At 37.5% G+C, this 20,717-nt stretch overlaps 1 protein-coding gene across 4 annotated transcripts in view; it reads right to left on the bottom strand.

Annotated features, from left to right (window-relative positions):
• Positions 1-6,476: 6,476 nt before the first annotated feature.
• The window catches only part of LOC106874422 (RPA-interacting protein A), a 61,255-nt gene continuing 47,014 nt past the window's right edge, over positions 6,477-20,717 (bottom strand). For all 4 annotated transcript variants that reach the window (XM_089341474.1, XM_089341475.1, XM_089341476.1 and 1 more), the window contains exons 4-8: positions 19,805-19,874; positions 16,678-16,798; positions 14,238-14,301; positions 10,291-10,428; positions 6,477-6,743 (exon numbers count right to left, since the gene is read on the bottom strand). In XM_089341474.1, the coding sequence (XP_089197600.1) occupies positions 6,714-6,743; positions 10,291-10,428; positions 14,238-14,301; positions 16,678-16,798; positions 19,805-19,874 (423 nt within the window). In that variant the 3' untranslated portion in view covers positions 6,477-6,713. The remainder of the gene's footprint in view (positions 6,744-10,290; positions 10,429-14,237; positions 14,302-16,677; positions 16,799-19,804; positions 19,875-20,717) is intronic.

Raw genomic sequence — 20,717 nt, 5'->3', positions numbered from 1 at the left:
TTCCTAATGCCAGCCACTCCGAGAGGGTAGTGGATACTTTTTACATGCCACTGGCACAGGAGCCAGTGAGATGGGCCTGGCATCGATCACATTCGGATAGTGCCTTTTATGTGCCACCAGCATGGGAGCCAGTCAGGAGACACTGACATATGTGTATGTATGTGTACTGTAAGGGCACATGGCCTAGTGGTGAGGGTGTTGCATTCACAGTCATGAGATCTTGCTTTTGCTTTCTGGCTTGGTTAATGCATTGTGTTTTTGAGTAAAACACTTCGTTTCATGTTGCTCTGCAATCACGTTGACACCTGACATCTGTCACACCTTGCACATGTACAAACAATGTCAATTTGATGGAGAGAGAATGAGCTAATCTACAGTACAAACATTTGATTGCTATAAACAAATCATCTATGCAGGTTGCTCAACAAGAAATTGCAGAGCCTTCATCTGTCATCCATGACAGAAGAGTCCACGATATGTATGTATGTACATACATATATATATAAATGTCTATATATGTGTAGATTTATGTGTATGTATATATTTATGTGTATAGGGTTAGGGTTATGTATTTATATATGTATGTATATGTATATATATATATATATATATATCACTCTCTGAGTGGTTGGCGTTAGGAAGGGCATCCAGCTGTAGAAACTCTGCCAAATTAGATTGGAGCCTGGTGTTGCCATCCGGTTTCACCAGTCCTCAATCAAATCGTCCAACCCATGCTAGCATGGAAAGCGGATGTTAAACGATGATGATGATGATGATGATATATATATATATATATATATATATATATATATATATATATATATATATACATATATATACACACACACACACACACACACATATATATTTATGTGTGTATGTCGTTGCCAGTGCCACCTGACTGGTTCCCGTGCTTTTAAACTATCCTATAAATTCCACACAGTACTTAAGTTTAGGCACCAGAATTAAGTATGGTATTATCCATACAATTTCAAAATAAGGTGATTAAGGAGTCGCATGAAACGATCGTACTGCATTAACTTTGGATATCCTTGTTGCTTATTTTGATTTTATATTTATATATATATATATATATATATATATGTGTGTGTGTGTGTGTATGTATGTATATATATATATGTATTCATCAGAAGTACCTAAGTATATATATGTCACTTTTCAACCTTTTGGAAAAGACCATAGGGTTCCCTCTTCAAAGATACAAGGACTAACTCAAACAACACTGAATACCACTGGACTTCAGCCTACACCATTTGAAACATGAGCCTGAGACTGTACCAAGTGACAGTGTTCCATCACCATCAGAACTAAAAACTTTGAAGCCGCCAGAAGAGCAAAAGAAGAAATCAAATGACAGGAGAGAAAGGCTCAACAAAATCAACCTCGTCCTCCACCAACATTACCATAAAGTCAATGCCATGGACTCTTCTATGCAAGAACTGGTCTACACTAATCAATGCCATCACTTTAAAGGAAGCATTCAGCGAAGAAGAAACTAAATTCTCAGATACAAGATAAAGCCACTGTCACCAATTTATATATATCTACCTGTTTCTGCTTCTCTGTGTCTGTCACACTCTAATCTTTCATCATCTGACACAGGATCCTCTCCTCCCCTTGTCTTGCAAGTTATTTGGTGACCCTGCCAGTGCTGGTGCCATGTAAAAAGTATCCAGCCCACACTGTAAAGTGGTTGGCATTTGGAAGGGCATCCAGCTGTAAAAACCATGCCAAAATTGACCTCACTTGTGTTGATGTCATGCAAAAAGCACTCAGTCCACTCTGCAGAGTGGTTGGTGCTAGGAAGGGCATCCGGCTGTAAAAACCCTGCCAAAACAGACACAGTAGCCTGGGGTGGTCTTCCACCTGGCTGACTCTTGTTAAACCATCCAACCCATGTCAGCATGGAAGGCAGACGTTAAATGATGATTGATATATATATATATATATATATATATATATTAGTAGTTAATAAATCATATGGTATAGACCTGGTAATTCACTAGTAAAGCATGTTCACTTTCTCAGATGTTCAGTATCCCACCCATTAAGAATCAATGCTAGATGGGTTGGAACGACTGTAGTGATCAATAAACATTCTATCTTCCACCTCCCTCATTAATCAAATATATATATATCTCTACACACACACACACATATATATATATATATAATAAAAATAAATGCGCCCTTTTAAAGCCTAGCCAGGCTCATGGGCCCAGTTTCCTGGTTTCTATGGTGTATGTGTTTCCCAGCTGGATGGGACACCAGTCCATCGTAGCGTTACTCGTTTTTGCCAGCTGAGTGGACTGGAGCAACATGAAATGAAGTGTTTTCCTCAAGAACACAATGCGTCGCCCGGTCCAGGAATCGAAACCACAATCTTACGATCATGATGCTGACACCCTAACCACTAAGCCATGCGCCTCCACACACACACACACATACATACATACATACATACATATATATATATATATATATGTATATATTCAGCGATTATTTGGTAAGCCATGCCAAATTTTACAATTTGTAAATAATAATAATAATATTTTATAAATGATCACTGTGCATTGACTAAGGTAAATAGTCTAATATTGGGGCACATAAGCCCTTGAGAAAAAAAAGTTGAGTTTACAGCACGCGTATGACAAACCCTATTTTTTTCCATCAAGGGCTTATATGCCCCAGTATTAAACTATTTACCTTAGTCAATGCACAGTGATTGCTTATAAGCTTTAAGCTTATGAAATATTATGATTATTATTTACAGATATATATATTTATACACACACACACACATATATAGAAGTCTTTGGTCAGCCTGGGGGTATATTAGGAAACACTTGTCCAAAGTATCACACAGCAAGACTGAACCCGAAGCCATTTGGTTGGGAAGCAAACTTCATAACCACACAGCCATGCAAGGTACAAACTTTGTCTATTCATGGTAAACCAAACATCTTTTAAATGGACACTGAAACTAAAAGAGTTAAGAAACATTGCTGTAGAGGCTCATGTGATAATAAGCTTGCCTCCCAACCACATGATTCTGGGTTCAGTCCCACTGCATGACACCTTGGGCAAATGTCTTCTACTATAGCCACAGACTGACCAAAGCCTTGTGAATGGATTTGGTAGATGGAAACTAAAAGAAGTCCATCATGTGTCTATATATATAAACGTGTTCATCCCCCACCACCATTTGACAACCAGAGTTGGTGTGTTTATGTCCTTGCAACTTAGTGGTTCGGCAAAAGATACTGATACAATAAATACCAGGCTTAGCAAAAAAATTAAGTACTAGGGTAGATTAATTCAATTAAAATTCAAGGTGATACCCCAGCATGGCTGTAGACTAATGATTGGAACAAGTAAAAGAATAAGAGAATAGAATGAAAACTAACAGAAATCATTAGTGTAGCTGTCTGAGGTGGTGCTTGAAATTTCCCTAATTCAAGTCAGTCCCATGGAAAACATTTTTCATTGCAGTCAATCAAAAGTTCTACCCTCTTCCAGTTTGGCCAGTAGAATGGATATTATCTTTTTTAAATACTATCTTTTACCTTTTTTTCTTGTTTGCTTTATTTTTTTTTTACTTGTTTCTGTCATAAGACTGCAGCCATGGTGGGGCACTGCTCTGAAGAATTCTAGTCAAATGAATTGACCCCAGTACTTATTTTTGTTTTTTTAAGCCTGGTACATGCACAGCGTCCCACATTATTAGGCAAATCAACCTTCTCTCAATAAATAAATGTATATTCATTCAAAACTAGTTGTTTTCCCACTGACTGTTGGCAGCACATATCTGCACACATTGTTAAAATAAATTGGATCTGAACAGGTAAAAATAAATGGTGGCCATTATCGTGTAGCAGCAACATTTCTGCTGTCTCAAATTATTTGGCAGGTGTTCAATTTAAGTGTCATTATGGGTCAGAAACGTGATCTTACCTCAAATGAGAAGTCTACCATCGTACCAGAGCTTGAAAAAGGAAAAACAACCATAGAAATATCAAAAATACTGGGAAGAGATCACCAAACAGTGAAGAAATGTGTGTAATCTCCTATTTCTGTCTTGTCGAGGGCAGAAAAGGGTAAGTTGAGGGCTGCTTCAAATCATACTTTGTCCTGTGTAAAAAGGGAGGTTGTACGGAACCCATGTCTGACAAGTGGAGAAGTCTTCAAACGTGGCAGGGAAGACGTATCGAAAACTACCAGGTATCCAGGAATGTTAAACCTGTTACAAGGTCCCCTCTGAAGGCTGTTCACAAGCAGAAGACACTAAAATGGGCAGAATACATTAAGACTTTTCAACAGTTCTATTCACTGACCAATGCTGTGCTACCCTTCACAGATCAGATGGCTGAAGTAAAGGTTGAGTATTAATCAGCAGGAACTGTCCTCATCGTTTTAGACACCAACAGAGGGGAGGTTGGGGTCATGTTTTGGGCTGACATCGTTGGTGGTATGATGGTCAGGCCATGTAAAGTCCCAGATGGCATTAAGATGACATTGAAAACATATGTTACCTTCTTAAAGGACAATTTCCAGCCATGGTTCAAAATGCAAAAACTTTCATTCAAGAGAAAGTTGGTCTTCATGCATGATAATGCCCCATCTCATGCAGTGAAGGATTGTAAGGAATACCTGCAGCAAACAGGCTTCTCTGGAGGTCATTTGATGGATTGGCCACCTTGTTTCCCTGAATTAAACCCGATCCAGAACCTGTGGAATGTCCTGAAGCCTTGTGAGTGGATTTGGTAGATGGAAACTTGAAAGATAGATGGCAGTTTTCAAGTAAAGTTTCCCTCTGGGATGCTATTGTAGACACTGCTCAAAGCATGACACAAGAGGATATCATCACCTTGACAAATTCAGTGACTTAATGCACAAGGAAGGTTATTGCATGTGGAGGATCATACATCAAACATTAGGAGCTGTATAATATCATAATCCCATGATTATTTTCATTTGAATGTATTATTATGTTTACCTTTATGAATAAGTTTTTGTTAAACCTTTTTTGTTGAATTAAATAAATGTTTGTTCTGACACAATTATTTTTATTATACTTGCTTAATAATTTGTGATGGTGAAAATGTTGCCCAATCACAAACATGGATGCCTTTTGTTGGCATTTGTGCAGATCTGATTTATTTTAAGAGAATGTGCACAGATAGGTGTTGCCAACAGTCAATGGGAAAACAACTGGTTTTGAACGAATATACATTTATTTATTGAGAGAAGGTTGGTTTGCCTAATAATGTGGGACACAGTGTATTCCATTGGTTGCTTTTGCTAAACTGCTATGTTACGGGGATGTAGATACACCAACATCCACAGTCTAATGGTTGTAACAAGTACAAGATAAAAGAATGGAAATTGTGCACCTGATGCTGTATACATAAATCGTTTTAACATCCACTTTTCTATAATTACATGAGGCAAACGGAATTTGTTGAGATAAGATTTTCTACAACCAGGGAGCCCTCCTGTCACCAATCTTCACTTGTTCATAAGCAAGGTGATACTTCCCCATACCCAGGCATGTTTCCATGGAAGTTTGGCCATAAAGGAGACTGCTTGCATGATGGTGTCATCATGTGATATCAAGAAGAGACAAACACAAGCATTTATGTATATATGCAATGGGCTTCTTTCTATTTTTGTCTACTAAGGCTTTGGCTGGCCCAGGGCTATAGCAGAATGTAGAAGACACTTGCTCAAGGTACTATGCAATGGTATTGAACCTAAATCCACGTGGTTAAGATATAAAGGATCTGTCTATCTATTATATATATATATATATATATATATATATATATCAACTAATCCATGCTAACATAAAAAACAGAAATGAAAAAGGTACATACACATATCATCATCATTTAATGTCATATACACACACACACACACACAATGTGTGTATGAGTGTGTCTGTGTGTATTTCTCACTAATGTATGTTGATGACAAAACTGTAAAATGTGTGCTCTTCAAGATAAGTTTTTTGCAATATTTGCTCTGAATCAGTTCGCAAATACTCCCTTGTCATTTGTACCATGTGAAGTGCAGTGAACCAGTGATTAGCCCATATGAAATTTGTAATCAATGACACCATGGTTCAGCAATTCCATTACCATCATCATTATTCAAATTCCATGTCTGATGCTGGTATGGATCGAACAGTAGGGATCCAGTGGACCTAGGGTATATCATGCACCAGAGTTTGTTCAGTATTATTTCTATAGCTGGATGCCCTCCCCATGCTGGGTACCTTTCTTTGTACCCCAGCACTAGTGAAGTTGCCATGCAGGTTGTGAGACTACAAACCTTGACTGGGGAGAAGAAACATTATGCTAGGTAAATATGGAGCAGAGAGGGATGCAGTATGAAAGAAATATATATTCAATAAAATGAATGAAGTTAAAAGAATTGATAACAAAACAATGTCAACGAGTTTTATTTAAAAAAAAAATATAAAGCATTTATTAAAATCTTACTTTTGTGATTCAAGAAATATACATGACTATTTACAAATGTTTTTAGAATGGTATCTGAACAGTTGTCAGTGTGTGTATGTATGGATGTGTATGTGGTTTCAATGTAGCAAAAAAAAAAAAACAAAAAAAAAAACAAGCTTCATCATTTTCAAAGGATGGCCGGCAAATGAATTGCTGTGAAGGACACATTTAAATAATAATGTGCATAAAATCACATGCCTGCAAAATACAATGGACATACAAGACTGGTTTAGTAACATAAAAATTAGGACATTGCAAGGAAAATTTTTGGAAGGCAAATAAAGGGGATATAATAATTTATTTAAAAAATTATTAAAAACAAACCTGAAATATGTAAGAAAATAGTTATAAAAAAAAAATTATATATGTAAAAAAGAACATTTAAAAAAAAATATCAAGAATATCTAAAGGTACAAATAAAAAGAAATTAACATCGAATCCTTCTGATACCAACCCACTTGAGACTGTCATGGTTCAATAATACAAACTTGTTGCTTTAAAGTGATCTAAAGTAAAACCTGCCATCAAAATTTCTGTTAACTTGTGCTCCAAATATCAACTTAATAGGAGTCATTTTGCTAACACAAATATGTTTTGATAGAAATGCAGTTGTTGTTGTTGGCACTCCGTCGCTTACGACGTCGAGGGTTCCAGTTGATCCGATCAACTGAACAGCCTGCTCGTGAAATTAACGTGCAAGTGGCTGAGCACTCCACAGACACGTGTACCCTTAACGTAGTTCTCGGGGATATTCAGCGTAACACAGTGTGTGACAAGGCTGACCCTTTGAATTACAGGCACAACAGAAACAGGAAGTAAGAGTGAGAGAAAGTTGTGGTGAAAGAGTACAGCAGGGTTCGCCACCATCCCCTGCCGGAGCCTTGTGGAGCTTTAGGTGTTTTCGCTCAATAAACACTCACAACACCCGGTCTGGGAATCGAAACCGTGATCCTATGACCGCGAGTTCGCTGCCCTAACCACTGGGCCATTGCGCCTCCACAGAAATGTAGTAATGAAAGGAGATATACATACATACATATGATGGACTCTCCCGTTGAAGACGACGTATGAGCGTTCAGCTTTTGCCAAATGACCTACACAAATGATTTGTTTATAGTTATCAAATGTATGTGCTGTACATTAGCTCTCTCTCTCCATTAAATCGACATTGTCTGAACAGGTCCACAGTGTACCACGTGTCAGGTGTCGAAGTGATCGCAGAGCAACATGAGATGAAGTGTTTTGCTCAAGAACACAATGCACCACCCAGTCTAGGAATTGAAATTATTATCTAGTGATCATAAGTGAAACACACTAACCACTAGGCCATGCAACCTCATATACATACATATATATAGTTGAAATTTACAGAAAACCAAAAGACGAAGACAGGTGCATGAACAACAAGCAGGCGTATTAGTTTGATGCTCGGGGAAGTGAGAAAGTCCTTTACGTTTTGAGCCTACATTCTTCAATATAAAGGCCCTGGAGGTGTAGTTATATCGAGCATTTCCAATGCAGCACTCAAGCAAAATACAATGCTTGGCAGACGTACAATGTAAGAGAGCACCTTTTGATGCACGTCTGAAGAAATGTTACTCTTGTATTTGAAAACGAGTACGGTAGGGGGAGACAACTGAACGTATTCCTAAATTCACATTACATTGCCTGAACTGTATTTCTCTGGAACTTTCCATGCTCTATAAACATTATAAAATTAAAATTCAAAACCATGCAGATACTGACCCAACTACAATCCTTCCAGCAACTCACCATACGAACAGGATAATAGAGTTTCAAACCCAGCACACACTTGTAAAGTGGTTGGTATTAGGAAGGAAATCCAGTTGTAGAAACCAAGCCAAATCAGACTAGACCTGGTGCAGCTCTCCTGCTTGCCAACTCCAGTCAAACCATCCAACCCATGATTGCATGGAAAATGGACGTTTAAGGAAGATGATGAATATATAAATTCACAGCATACATCTCAATCCCCATCTGTAATCATTTGTTGTACTCTTTTCACTCTAAAGCATTTACCTACATACCCATCATTTCTGTTCCTCTATCCTGAGTCTCTCTCTCATTTTCCAGGAGGGCAAGTTATGTATTCACCTCTTCAACAAGACACCTGCTCCTGTTCCTCTACTTCATGTCCCTCAATACTACACACCTCTCAGTTGAGGGATCTTGTCTTGCAAATATTTGATGAGCTCACCACTGTCAGTTCCATGAAAAGAAGTACCAAGTACTTGTACTTGTAAAGTGGTTGACAAGACTTTGCCAAAACAAACAGTGGAGCTCGGCACAGTCCTCTAGCTCATCAGTTCTTGTCCACTGTCCAGTCCATGTCATTATAGAAAAGGGAACATTAAATGATGATGATGATGAAGAAAGAGCAACAGAACTGAGAAATGAGACTGAGTAGCATTCATGTCTCAATAATAGTTGTTCTCATTCATTATTGATCCATGCTTCCCCACCATCATAATCATTAATCCTATTCCTTTTTGTTTGAACCTAAAGGCTGTGGCCAAGCTGGGGCACCACCAGTATAATCACCTTTCCAGTGGCCATTCTTATGCAATTGGCTTTTGGTGTAGGAGGGAGTTTGACACTGCTGCCATCTTTTGAGTTTTTTGCCAAGATATAGGTTTATCTGGGACCTTGGACACAGTAGGTTAACACACACACACATACAATGGGTTTCTTTCAACTTCCATCTACCAAATCCACTCACAATGCTTTGGTTGACCTGAGACTATAGAAGACATTTACCCAAGGTGCCATGCAATAAAACTGAACCCAGAAATATGTGGTTGGGAAGCAAGCTTCTTACCACACAGCCACGCCTGTGCCCAAAACTAAGTACCAAAGTATTTAAAATTTACTTTATGGTTTTAAAATTTAATGTCATGGCTCTGCTAGCAAAATAAAATAAGGATTATAGTCATATTTGTAGTAACGACCATGTAATCAGATTGTTACATGGCTACATCTTCAATTGTTAAAATGGAAGCCATTTCTGTCAGAATTGGTCACTAACGGAACAGAGTCATATCCCTTACCCAGACAAACAAACATTGGTGAGGATGAGATACGTGGCCTGCTGGGAGCTGGTGAGTAAAAGATATTGGTGTTGATAACATAGGATCTCTGGGATGTGACAGAGATCTGTAGACATCTAAGCAACAAGACTACACACAGACCACATGCCAACAGTAGGATGGATGGATCCATCCATCTCTCTATCTATTTATTTATTTATTTGTCTATCTACAGCTAGACCTTTTTAAACTTTCTAAACTTTTGAACCTTTTTAACTTTTGAACTTTAAAAATTCCCCAAAAAAAAAAAAACTTTCTGTATTTTCTGTTCACCGTTTATAATTTTTTTTTATATATTTAAAAAAAATATATTTTAATGATTTTTCTTGTTCTTCTTCATTTTTCAATTTTCTGTTTTGTCAGTTCTCTACGGTTTTCTCTCCATTGCTCTATCCTACCATCTTTCACCTCCTAGCCCTTGGTTTCCCATCAATAAACTGCTACACTCCTCCCCCAAGTATCACCTCTTCCTTCTACCTGTTCAGTCTTTCCTCCTAGCTCAACTTTACTGCTCTTAGCATAGCACCCCCTCTCACCATCCTACTACAGCATCACCCTGTCATGTCTCTCTGTACCTTACCCAGACATAACACCTTTTGACTGAAAAACAATGAGCAACATCATGGAAGTAAGCTTACCTCGCATGTCATGAAAAGATTCGTGGTCCCTAATACACACATCATGGAAAACTCTGGCTCAGCATCACACGTAAAGTTATGAATTTCGATACCACTGTCTAGCTGAGCTTTGACATCAGCCAACTTGAAGCCATCTTGCTGCAAATATAGTTAAATGTATCACTTTTATGAACAACAGCCATCTTGTATGTTGGTGTATGCATGTGCACATGCACATGCATACACCAACATATACACACACACACACACTAACATACACACACAGACATACACGCATATATACATATATACATAAATAGGTTTCGGTCATTAAGGGCCTAGACTACGTCTAACTTAGAAGCACTACCCAGTGAAGTCTTGTAAGTTATATTTTGGGACCCCGAAGCTGAATTTGTATAGGGGGCTGGAGTTGTGGGTCAAAATGTGTCTGAATATCCCAGAGAGAAATTCGTTCAGGTACTGTTTAAATGTTATCCTCTTTGATTTCTTTTGAAATAACAACGAATAAAGCAGGACCAGTTGAGGTTAAAAGAAAAAAACTGTACTTTTATGGGAGATCCACTTGATTTGGTAGAGGGCATATAGCAAGAGGTACAAGCCTTCAGTAATTTGTGTATTTGAGGAAGAGGAAACCACCACTGCCGCCACTGTTTTAACACCCATTTTCCAATGCTTGCATGGATCAGACGCAGTTCATTGAGGCAGATTTTCTAAGGCCAGATAACCTTCCTGTCACCAATCCTCACCTCTTTCCAAGTACGATAGATAATATTTCCCCATGGCCAGACATATTCTCAAAGAATGTTGGAAATGAATGACACAACTTGTATGATATCAAAACAAAGCGACATAAACATACAAACTCACACACATATATACACAATGGGCTTCTTACAGTTTCTGTCTACAAAAGTTGCTCACAAAGCTTTGGTCAGGGCTATAGCTGAAGAAACTTGCCCAAAGTACTTTGCAATAGGATTGAACCTGGAACCATGTACTTGGGAACTAAACTTTTCAACCATACACCCATGATTGTACCTGCAGGTTTGTACATGATTGTACCTACAGGTTAGCCCAGTACTATAACAGAAAACAATGAAATATTTCTATAAAAACATCATTAAAAATTATGTTCATAACAATGTCATCACAAAGGAACAGGCATGGTTGTGTGGTTAAGAAGTTCATTCCACAACTATGGAGTTTTAGGTTCAATCCCACTATGTGGAATCCTAGGAAAGTCTCTTCTACTAAAGCTCTGGTTTAACCAATCTCTTGTGAGGAAATAGGTAGACTGAAACTGAGAGAAGTCAGTTGTATATATGTCATCCCATTTTTCCATGACCTCAGTACAGTAGGACTGAACTTGAAACCATATGTGGTTGGGAGGCAAATTTCTCTAATACAGGTGCAGCCATGTTTGTACCTATGTTAGTAGAATATTTTCCACATTACACAAGTAATATAGCACTCATGGCAAGGTTGGATAAAATAGTTTTTTGAAGCAGTCCAACAACACTGTGTAACGCGATTTTTGTTCTTGGGTAGCATCTCTTATTTCCTGTTTGCTTACCCACCAAAAGTATGAAAAACGGCTAATATTTCCTTCAAACTTTGCATATTGTTGGCCACTAAAGGACATACTCAACTGGTTAAGGTCAACCAACTGACAAGCAACTCTGTATTATTGAGCAGAATATTTGCTATAATGATATTTCTGCTTCAGCAACTCAACACTGAATCTGTTTGAAATGTAATGGAAAATAAGTAAGTTTCAAAACATCAATGTGCAGGTCACAAAAGCAAAGTGTGAAGGGAATAGTAGTCATTTCCTTTTATTTCCAGATAGAAGCAAATAGGAAATAACACTTACTGACCAAAGGCAAAAAAAAAAATTGTAAGTGCAATGAAGGCATTATCATTTTTCCATATTACATAGGTTAGGTGGTTCTTACATCACCTTATCACTCATCTACACCCATTGCCATCTGGTAGACACAACAACAGAGAAAACCAGGCATTCTTGTTAAATTATAGAGGGTCTATTTAATAAAACTAAATAATGCCTTCTGTTGCTTCTGTCCTTTCTCCTTTTGAAATGGTTTTAACAATAGAATATCTTTTCTATCACAGACTACATCACAATATATATATATATACTAAGTGCAATTTATTGTGCCTCCTGCACTAAAGTGGTGACCTGTGGAAGAACTATAGTTCATTCTACCTTGCATAGTTTTTATTCAGTTTCTGCTCTTTATTTCAGAAGTTGAAGGGTTGGTTAAAATGGGAAGATCACTGTGGTAAACTAGTGCCATTGAGAACAATGATTTGTCTTCGTGATGCATAGAAAGATTAGTCACAGCTTCCACCAGAGCTCACAACTGCACTCTTTAAGTGTCACCTCTAATCTGTATATATTGTTTCTTCAGCTAGAATATTTTATAATATGTTTGCAAGAAAATGTCTGTAAATATAGGCACAGACATGGCTGTATGGTAAGAAGTTTGCTTCCAGACCACATGGTTCTGAGTTCAGCTCCAGTGCATGGAACTTGGAGCAAGTGTCTTCTATGATAGTCTCAGGCCAACCAAACAATGGCTTGTGACTCCCATTGGTAACTTGTCATATATATATATGTGTGTGTGTGTGTGTGTGTGTGTGTGTGTGTCCATCCTCACTGTTTGACAACTAGTGTTGGTTTGTTTATGTCCCTGCCGCTTAACAGTTCAGTAAAAGAGACCAATAGAAATCTGTACTGGGGTCAATTAAGCCCTCTTTCAAAGCAGTGCCTCAGCATGGCCACAGTCCAATGAAGTATGAGATAAAAGATATAATCCCAATATGAGTTGTTAAAAGTTTGCTTGCTTTTCAGGAAACTGATCTCACACTGAAGCAAGAATGGAGGGAACTTGTCATCAAGTGAATTTACCCTGAGGCACAAGGTGAAGGCTTCTGTCAGATTTGAGCTTATGACCACCAGATCAACAGTCAAACAACTCTAATCATATAACCACTGTTACAACACACACACACATTACTAATATTAATAAGCTAATAAGGAAGCCTCTACACAGTAAGTCAAACTGATAGAAATAGCAACTGAATTCCCTTTATTACACCCCACTATCTAAGAAAAATGGCATACAATGCATAATGTACCAAGGAAACAGACATGTTGGTCATGGCTAGAACGTCTGCTCAATCAGGACTGACCTGATGATAAGCAACACAGACATTCTTTTTCTTTTATTCTTTTACTTGTTTCAGTCATTTCGCTGTGGCCATTCTGGAGCACTGCTTTTAGCCGAACAAATTGACCCCAGGACTTTGTAAGCCTAGTACTTATTCTATCGGTCTCTTTTGCCAAACCGCTAAGTTACAGGAACGTAAACACACCAACATCAGTTGTCAAGCAATGGTGTGGGGGGACAAACACTGACACACAAATACATACATACATACATATATATATATATATATATATATATATATATATATATATATATATATACACACACACACACAAAATATGGGGGTTTATATATGTCCTAGATTATCCACATCTGGGTTATACATTTATTTAATGTTCTTCCTACAGGTAAGATGAAATTTTTTATGTTTGCTACCTGCTAACATTTTGCCAGTATATATATATATATATATATATATATATATATATATATATATATATATATATATATATATATATACAGTGAAGCTTCACTATAGTGTCATATATTATCAACTGCTTTTCCCAGTAAATATTGGTGCATTGTTGTATGACTAACTTATTTATATATATTTACATATATATATATATATATATATATATATATATATATATATATATATATATATATATTATATACATACATATATGCATACATACAGATAGATGCATGCTAAGTCACACAAACAGTGCAAAAGTTGATCAGAAATCTTACCTCTGTGTTAATCCGCAGACCACATTTACAGAAAATAACTCCCTTATTCTCGATCAAAGGATTTCTGCAGATACAAAACAAACAGAAAACAATGAAACATTTCTATAAAAACATCATTAAAAATTGTGTTCATAACAATGTCATCACAAAGGAACAGGCATGGTTGTGTGGTTAAGAAGTTCATTTCACAAGTATGGGATTTCAAGTTCAATGCCACTATGTGGAATCTTGGGAAAGTGTCTTCTACTAAAGCTCTGGATTAACCAATTCCTTGTGAGGAAATGGTAGATGGAAACTGAAAGAAGTCTGTTGTATATATATATCATCATCATTTTACTGTCCATTTTTCCAATGCTTGCATAGGCCAGATTTCCTATTGCCAGATGCCCATCCTGTTGCCAACCCTCACCCATTTCAAGCAAGGTAATATTTTTCCAATGGCCAGTCGTTTTTCAGGGAAGACTGGAAAAGAACAACATTGCTTTTACAATGGTGATGCTCCTTACAACTATCATGTTTACAACATCTTCAGTTTGGAGGACTTCCATGGGGCCTTCACAAAGTGATTGGAATGCTTACAACAATTGCATTGAAGTCAGAGGATCCTACTTTGAAGAAAATTAGAGTTTTGTACTTCTTTAAAGTTAATACATGTCTCTCCTGAAATAGTCTCCATCTGACCCATGCAAGCCTGGAAAAAGTGGACATCAAAATGATGATGATAATAATGTGTGTGTGTGTGTATGCATATATATATAGGTGAGGGATCAATACTTTGTGGTATTCTCACAGGTTATGTCCCTTTATGCATATATTAACTTTGCCATTCCACATAATCGATAAAAAGCAACACAGGTGTGGATGTGACTGATTAAAACCTGTTGAAACAGTAACTCAACATGAATATGACTGGAACACACAGAAGAATATGAAAGGGAAAACAGGAAACGGTAAACATACTTAATGGCAAGTTCACAAGACATACATAGAACAATGAAACATGTAATGGATAGTGGCAGACCACATGTAGCTATGTCCATATAATAGACTGTTACATCACATGTAACTGCAAAACATATAATGGATAATGGTACATCACATGTAGCTGTGTCATGTAATGGGAAGTGGTACGTCACATGTAACTATGTAACATGTAATGGAGAATGGTACATCACATCTATGTACAATGTAATAAAAAGTGGTACATCGGAAACATGCAATGAACTGTTGTACATCACATGTAGCCATGCAACATAGGACAGGCTGATGTTTATCACATACAGCCATAAAATATGTAATGGACTGTTATATCACATGTAGATATGTAATATGTAATGGACATGTAGCCATGCACCATGTAATGGACAAAGGTACATCACATGCAGCCATGTAAAGGCAACAAACTGTGGTGTATCACATTCGACCATATGATACATAATGGATAATTGGACATCACATGCAGCCAGGTTGCAAGATATGGACTGTTGTACAAAATCGTAAATAGATTCCATAAAACATTTCTTTATTTCTAAAGGCGTGGCTGTATGATAAAAAGCTTACTTCCTAACCACATGGTTCTCAGTTAAGTCCCACTGCATGGCACCTTAGGCAAGTGTCTTCCACTATAGCCTTAGGCCAACCAAAGCCTTGTGAGTGGATTTGGTAGCCAGAAACTGAAAGAAGCCCGTCATATGTGTGTGTGTGTTTATCCCCCATTATCACTTGACAACCAGTGTTGTGTTTATGTTCCCATAACCTAGTGGTTTTGCAAAAGGGACTGACAGAATAAATGGCTAAATACCAGGCTTAACAGCAAAATAAATACTAGGGTTGATTCATTTGACTAAAAATTTCTCAAGGTGGTGCCACAGCATGGCTGCAATCTAGGTGGCGAGCTGGCAGAAACGTTAGCAGGATGGGCGAAATGCCTAGCGGATTTTGTCTGCCATTACATTTTGAGTTCGAATTCCACCGAGGTCAACTTTGCCTTTCATCCTTTCAGGGTTAATTAAATAAGTACCAGTTAATCACTGCAGTCAATGTAATCGACATAAAACCCTTGTCTGTCCCAGTGGGCAGAGGTCGTTGCCAGTGCCGCTGGACTGGCTCCTGTGCAGGTGGCATGTGAAAAACACCATTTTGAGTGTAACTGTTGCCAGTACCGCCTGACTGGCCCTTGTGCTGGTGACACATAAAAGCACTCACTACACTCTCAGAGTGGTTGGCGTTAGGAAGGGCATCCAGCTGTAGAAACTCTGCCAGATCAGATTGGAGCCTGGTGCAGCCATCTGGTTCGCCAGTCCTCAGTCAAATCGTCCAACCCATGCTAGCATGGAAAACAGACGTTAAACGATGATGATGATGATGATGAATGACTGAAACAAGTAAAAGACAGAAGATAAAACCAATCCCCCAAAAACCCCCAAGTTTCAAAACTTACTTTTTACAAATAGGGCAAACGACTTCATCAGCAGTGAGCAACTCTAATGCTGAGCACAGTTCTTTCTCTTCATTCAGATAACTTTCTTCATATAAGTCATGTTCTCTGAGGAGTTTTTGTTCTAGGAGAAAAATAGAATAAAATGAAATAGAAGATAATAATAAAATGGAACATTTCATGATAATTTGAAAGAAATATATAATTTACAGGCATGGATGTGTAGTTAAGAAGCTTGCTTTACAACCCTATGCTTTGGGATTCAGCCCCATTGCATGGCACTTTTGATAAAGTGTTTTCTACTATAGCCCCAAGTTGACCAATGAGTGAATTTGATAGACAGGAACAGTTGTATGTATGTGTACACATATACATTTGTGTGTGTGTATTTGTCCCTTCCCCAGTATCACTTGACAACTGGTGTCGGTTTGTTTATGTCCCTATTACTTAGTAGTTTTGCAAGAGGTTGCTAGAATGAGTGCCAGACTTTAAAAAAGAGTAAGTACTAGGATTGATTTTGTTTGACCAAAACCCTTCAACACGGTGCTCCAGCATGACCAGTCAGATGACTGAACAAGAAAAGGTTAAAAGAGAAAAAAAAATTGAAGATAGAAATAAAAGTTTTCTTTTTCTTTTTTAAATATTGGTTTTTTCGAGCAAAAATGGTAGCTCACCTGATTTATTGATATTTTACAGTATCTGGTCTCTTCTGACGTATTTAAATTTAAAAAAAGAAAATTATGAGCTTAGCCAGGAAAGAAAGTGTCACATTCCTGATGCTTTTTAGGGCCCGGAATGAAGAAATGAAAAAGTTTTTCTTCAACGACTAGAAACCTAATTCAGATGCTTGTAAGAGATTGGACTCTGCTACAGGCATCCACCTGAGAGCCAGGTAGTGCTGTTAAAACTAAGCAGAACATTCCAATCCCACCATGGGAAAATTTGCTTTGATATTATGTGAGGATGTATGGTCTAGTAGTTAAGGTGTTGCACTCACAATCACAAGATCATAGTTTCATATCCTAGATCAGGTGGGGCATTGTGCTCTTAAGCAAAACACTTCATTGCATGTTGCTCTGTGATCACTTCGACACCTGATGTGTGATACACCATGCACCTATTTGATGGAGGGAGTGAGTTAATGTACAGCACATCACTATAAACAAATCCTTTGTACAGATCAATTAGCAAAAGCTGAACACTCATACATTGTCTTCAATGGAAAAGTCCATCATTATCTTCATTATCATTATGGCGGCAAGCTAGCAGAATCGTTAGCACTCCGGGCAAAATGCTTAGTGACATTTCGTCCATCTTTATGTTTTGAGTTCAAATTTTGCCAGTCAACTATGCCTTTCATCCTTTCAGGGTTGATATATTAAATACCAGTTGAGTACTGGGGTCAATGTAATCTACTTAATCCCTCGCCAAAATTTCAGGCCTTGTGCCTATAGTAGAAAGGATTATTATTGTTATATTATCATCATCATTATCAAAGCAGTGAACTGGGAGAATCATTAGCATACTGAGCAAAATTCTTGGCAGCATTTCATCTCTCATTACACTCTGAGTTCAAATTCCACTGAGGTCCACTTTGCCTTTTATCTTTTGGGGTTGACAAAATAAGTACCTGTCAAGTACTGGAGTCAATGTAATCGACTAGCCCACTTCCCACTAAATTTCAGGCCTTGTGCCTAGAGTAGAAAGGATTATCATTGTAATTATTATTATTAAGGTGGTAAGCTGGTGGAATAAATAATGCACTGGACAAAATGCACAGCAGTATCTCTTCTGGCTCTTTATGTTCTGAATTCAAATCCCACCAAGGTCAATTTTGTCTTTCATCCCTTTGGGATCAATGAAATAAAAACCAGTTGGACGTTGGGGTTGATGTAATCAATTTACCCCTCTCCTAAAAATTGCTGGCCTTATGCCAGAATTTGAAATCATTATTACTATCATTATTAAGGCAGTGGGCTGACAAAATAGTTAGCACACTGGACAAAATGCTTAGTAGCATTTCTTCCAGCTCTTTATTATTCTAAGTTCAAATCCTGCTGAAGTCAGCTTTGTGTATTGTCCTCTCAGGGTATATTTAATCAATTAACTCCTCACAAATGTGGCTTTATGCCTATGTTGAATTATTGTTAGTAAGGCAGTGAGCTGGTAGAATCATCAGCACATAAAAGGAGCAGCATTTCTCCCTGCTCATCACATTCTGAGTCCTACCAAGGTAAACTTTGCCTTTCATTCTTTCGGGGTTGATAAAATAAGTACTAGCCAAGTAGCAGGGTCAATGTAATCTACTTAATTAAAAATGCTGGCCTTGGACCCAAAATAAGAAAGAGTTATTATCATCAATACTGTCATTATTTCTATTATTAAAACATCGAGCTGGAAGAATTGTTAGCATGTCAGACAAAATATTTAGTGGCATTTCTTTGAACTCTACATTCTGAGTCAAAATCCTACGGAGCTGAACTTTACTATCCATCCTTTCGAGGTCAATAAAATAAAATAGCAGTCAAATACTGTAACCGACTATCCTACACCCCTGAAAATTGCTGACCTGGTGTCAAAACTTCAAACCATTAAATGCATCAAGCTGGTAGAAATGTTACTGCTTCAGACAAAATGCTCAACTCTTTAGCATTCATATTATTCTGTCAAATCTAATACATATTTATTCAAATTCTTTTGAGTCCATCTTGCATTATCTCATAACTTCAAGATAATGATGGATCTGACCAGTTTGGACAAAAAAACAGATAGAATATTTGGGCTGGGCATGGTTGGTGTAAATGCTAAGGAGTTAGGTCATTTCTTCTGGTTCTTTATATTCGGAGTTCAAATGTTGCCAAGGTAGACTTAGCCTTTCTTCTATTTGGGGTCAATAAAATTAGTACCAGTTGAGTATTGGGTGTCAATGTAATCAACTAGCCTACCGTCCCCCAAATTTCAGGCCTTGCGCCTATAGTAGAAAGATTTATTGTTGCTGTTTTTAAATTACCAATCAACTATTGAAGTTGATGTAATCAAACTGTTACCCCTTATCTCTGCACCCCCAGAACATTTGTCCATGTTAGAAATCATTTTCAAAGATACACTAGTAATAGGAAGAATTAACAACCTTCTTCTTTCAATTCTGCCTCAATTTCTTCAAATATTTCAAGAATTCTTTCAACATTTTCGTCTTCAGGCTGAAAAATAGACAAATTTAGGAACACAAAAGGAAAAAATTCCACTTCTATCGCAGTCCTCTGTATAAAAAACTGATGTTATAAGTTTACTGTTTTTGTTCTAGAAAGAATTCATTCCCAATGTCATTAAGTATGTATGTGTATGTGTGTGGAGGGAGTGTTTGTTACTTGTTTAATCTAACTCATGGTCACAACAAAGGGCTAAAACAGATATCACATGACCTTAACACATGAATGTAGTGGACAAATGGCCAAAGGTTCCCTTGCCTCACTATATGACTGTCCTCGACCAATCAATCTGTATGTTGACCGATAGCGTTTCAGAGACGTTAATTCCACTGATTTTCACATATCACACTGCCAAGCAGGATATTTTGATTTATGAGTGGCATAAAGAAACAAATCCATCCATTTATTTCCTCTGTCCACTATTCTTGGGAGGATCATGGGTGTAGAGTTCTTGGGCACCTCCACAATAGAGTCTATCAGAAGCAAAGGTCATTACAGCTGGATTTCTGAGTGTGTCTAATTGAGGCTATGGATATTATCCAAACAACTCATTCTTGGTCTACCCCTAGGTCTTCTCTTGGTTGACTCAGCTTGAAGAATCCATCTTGCAATTCTAATCACATATCCATAATACCAGAGCTGTGATCTCTCAATGCAGATAATAAATAGCAAAAGTGGTTTGTAAGAAGCTTTTCTTTAGATAAGCATGAATATTGGTTTCAGATTTTGGCACAAGACCAACAGGTTCAGGGAAGGGGCTTAGTTGATTACATTGAGCCTAGTACTTGACTGCTCCTTATTTTATTGACTTTTTTAAAAGGATGAAAGGCAAAG

This window comes from Octopus bimaculoides, chromosome 24, assembly GCF_046866305.1.
Source record: "Octopus bimaculoides isolate indiv1 chromosome 24, ASM4686630v1, whole genome shotgun sequence".
In the NCBI taxonomy this organism is placed as follows: domain Eukaryota; kingdom Metazoa; phylum Mollusca; class Cephalopoda; order Octopoda; family Octopodidae; genus Octopus; species Octopus bimaculoides.
This window is presented reverse-complemented; position numbering and strand designations above follow the sequence as displayed.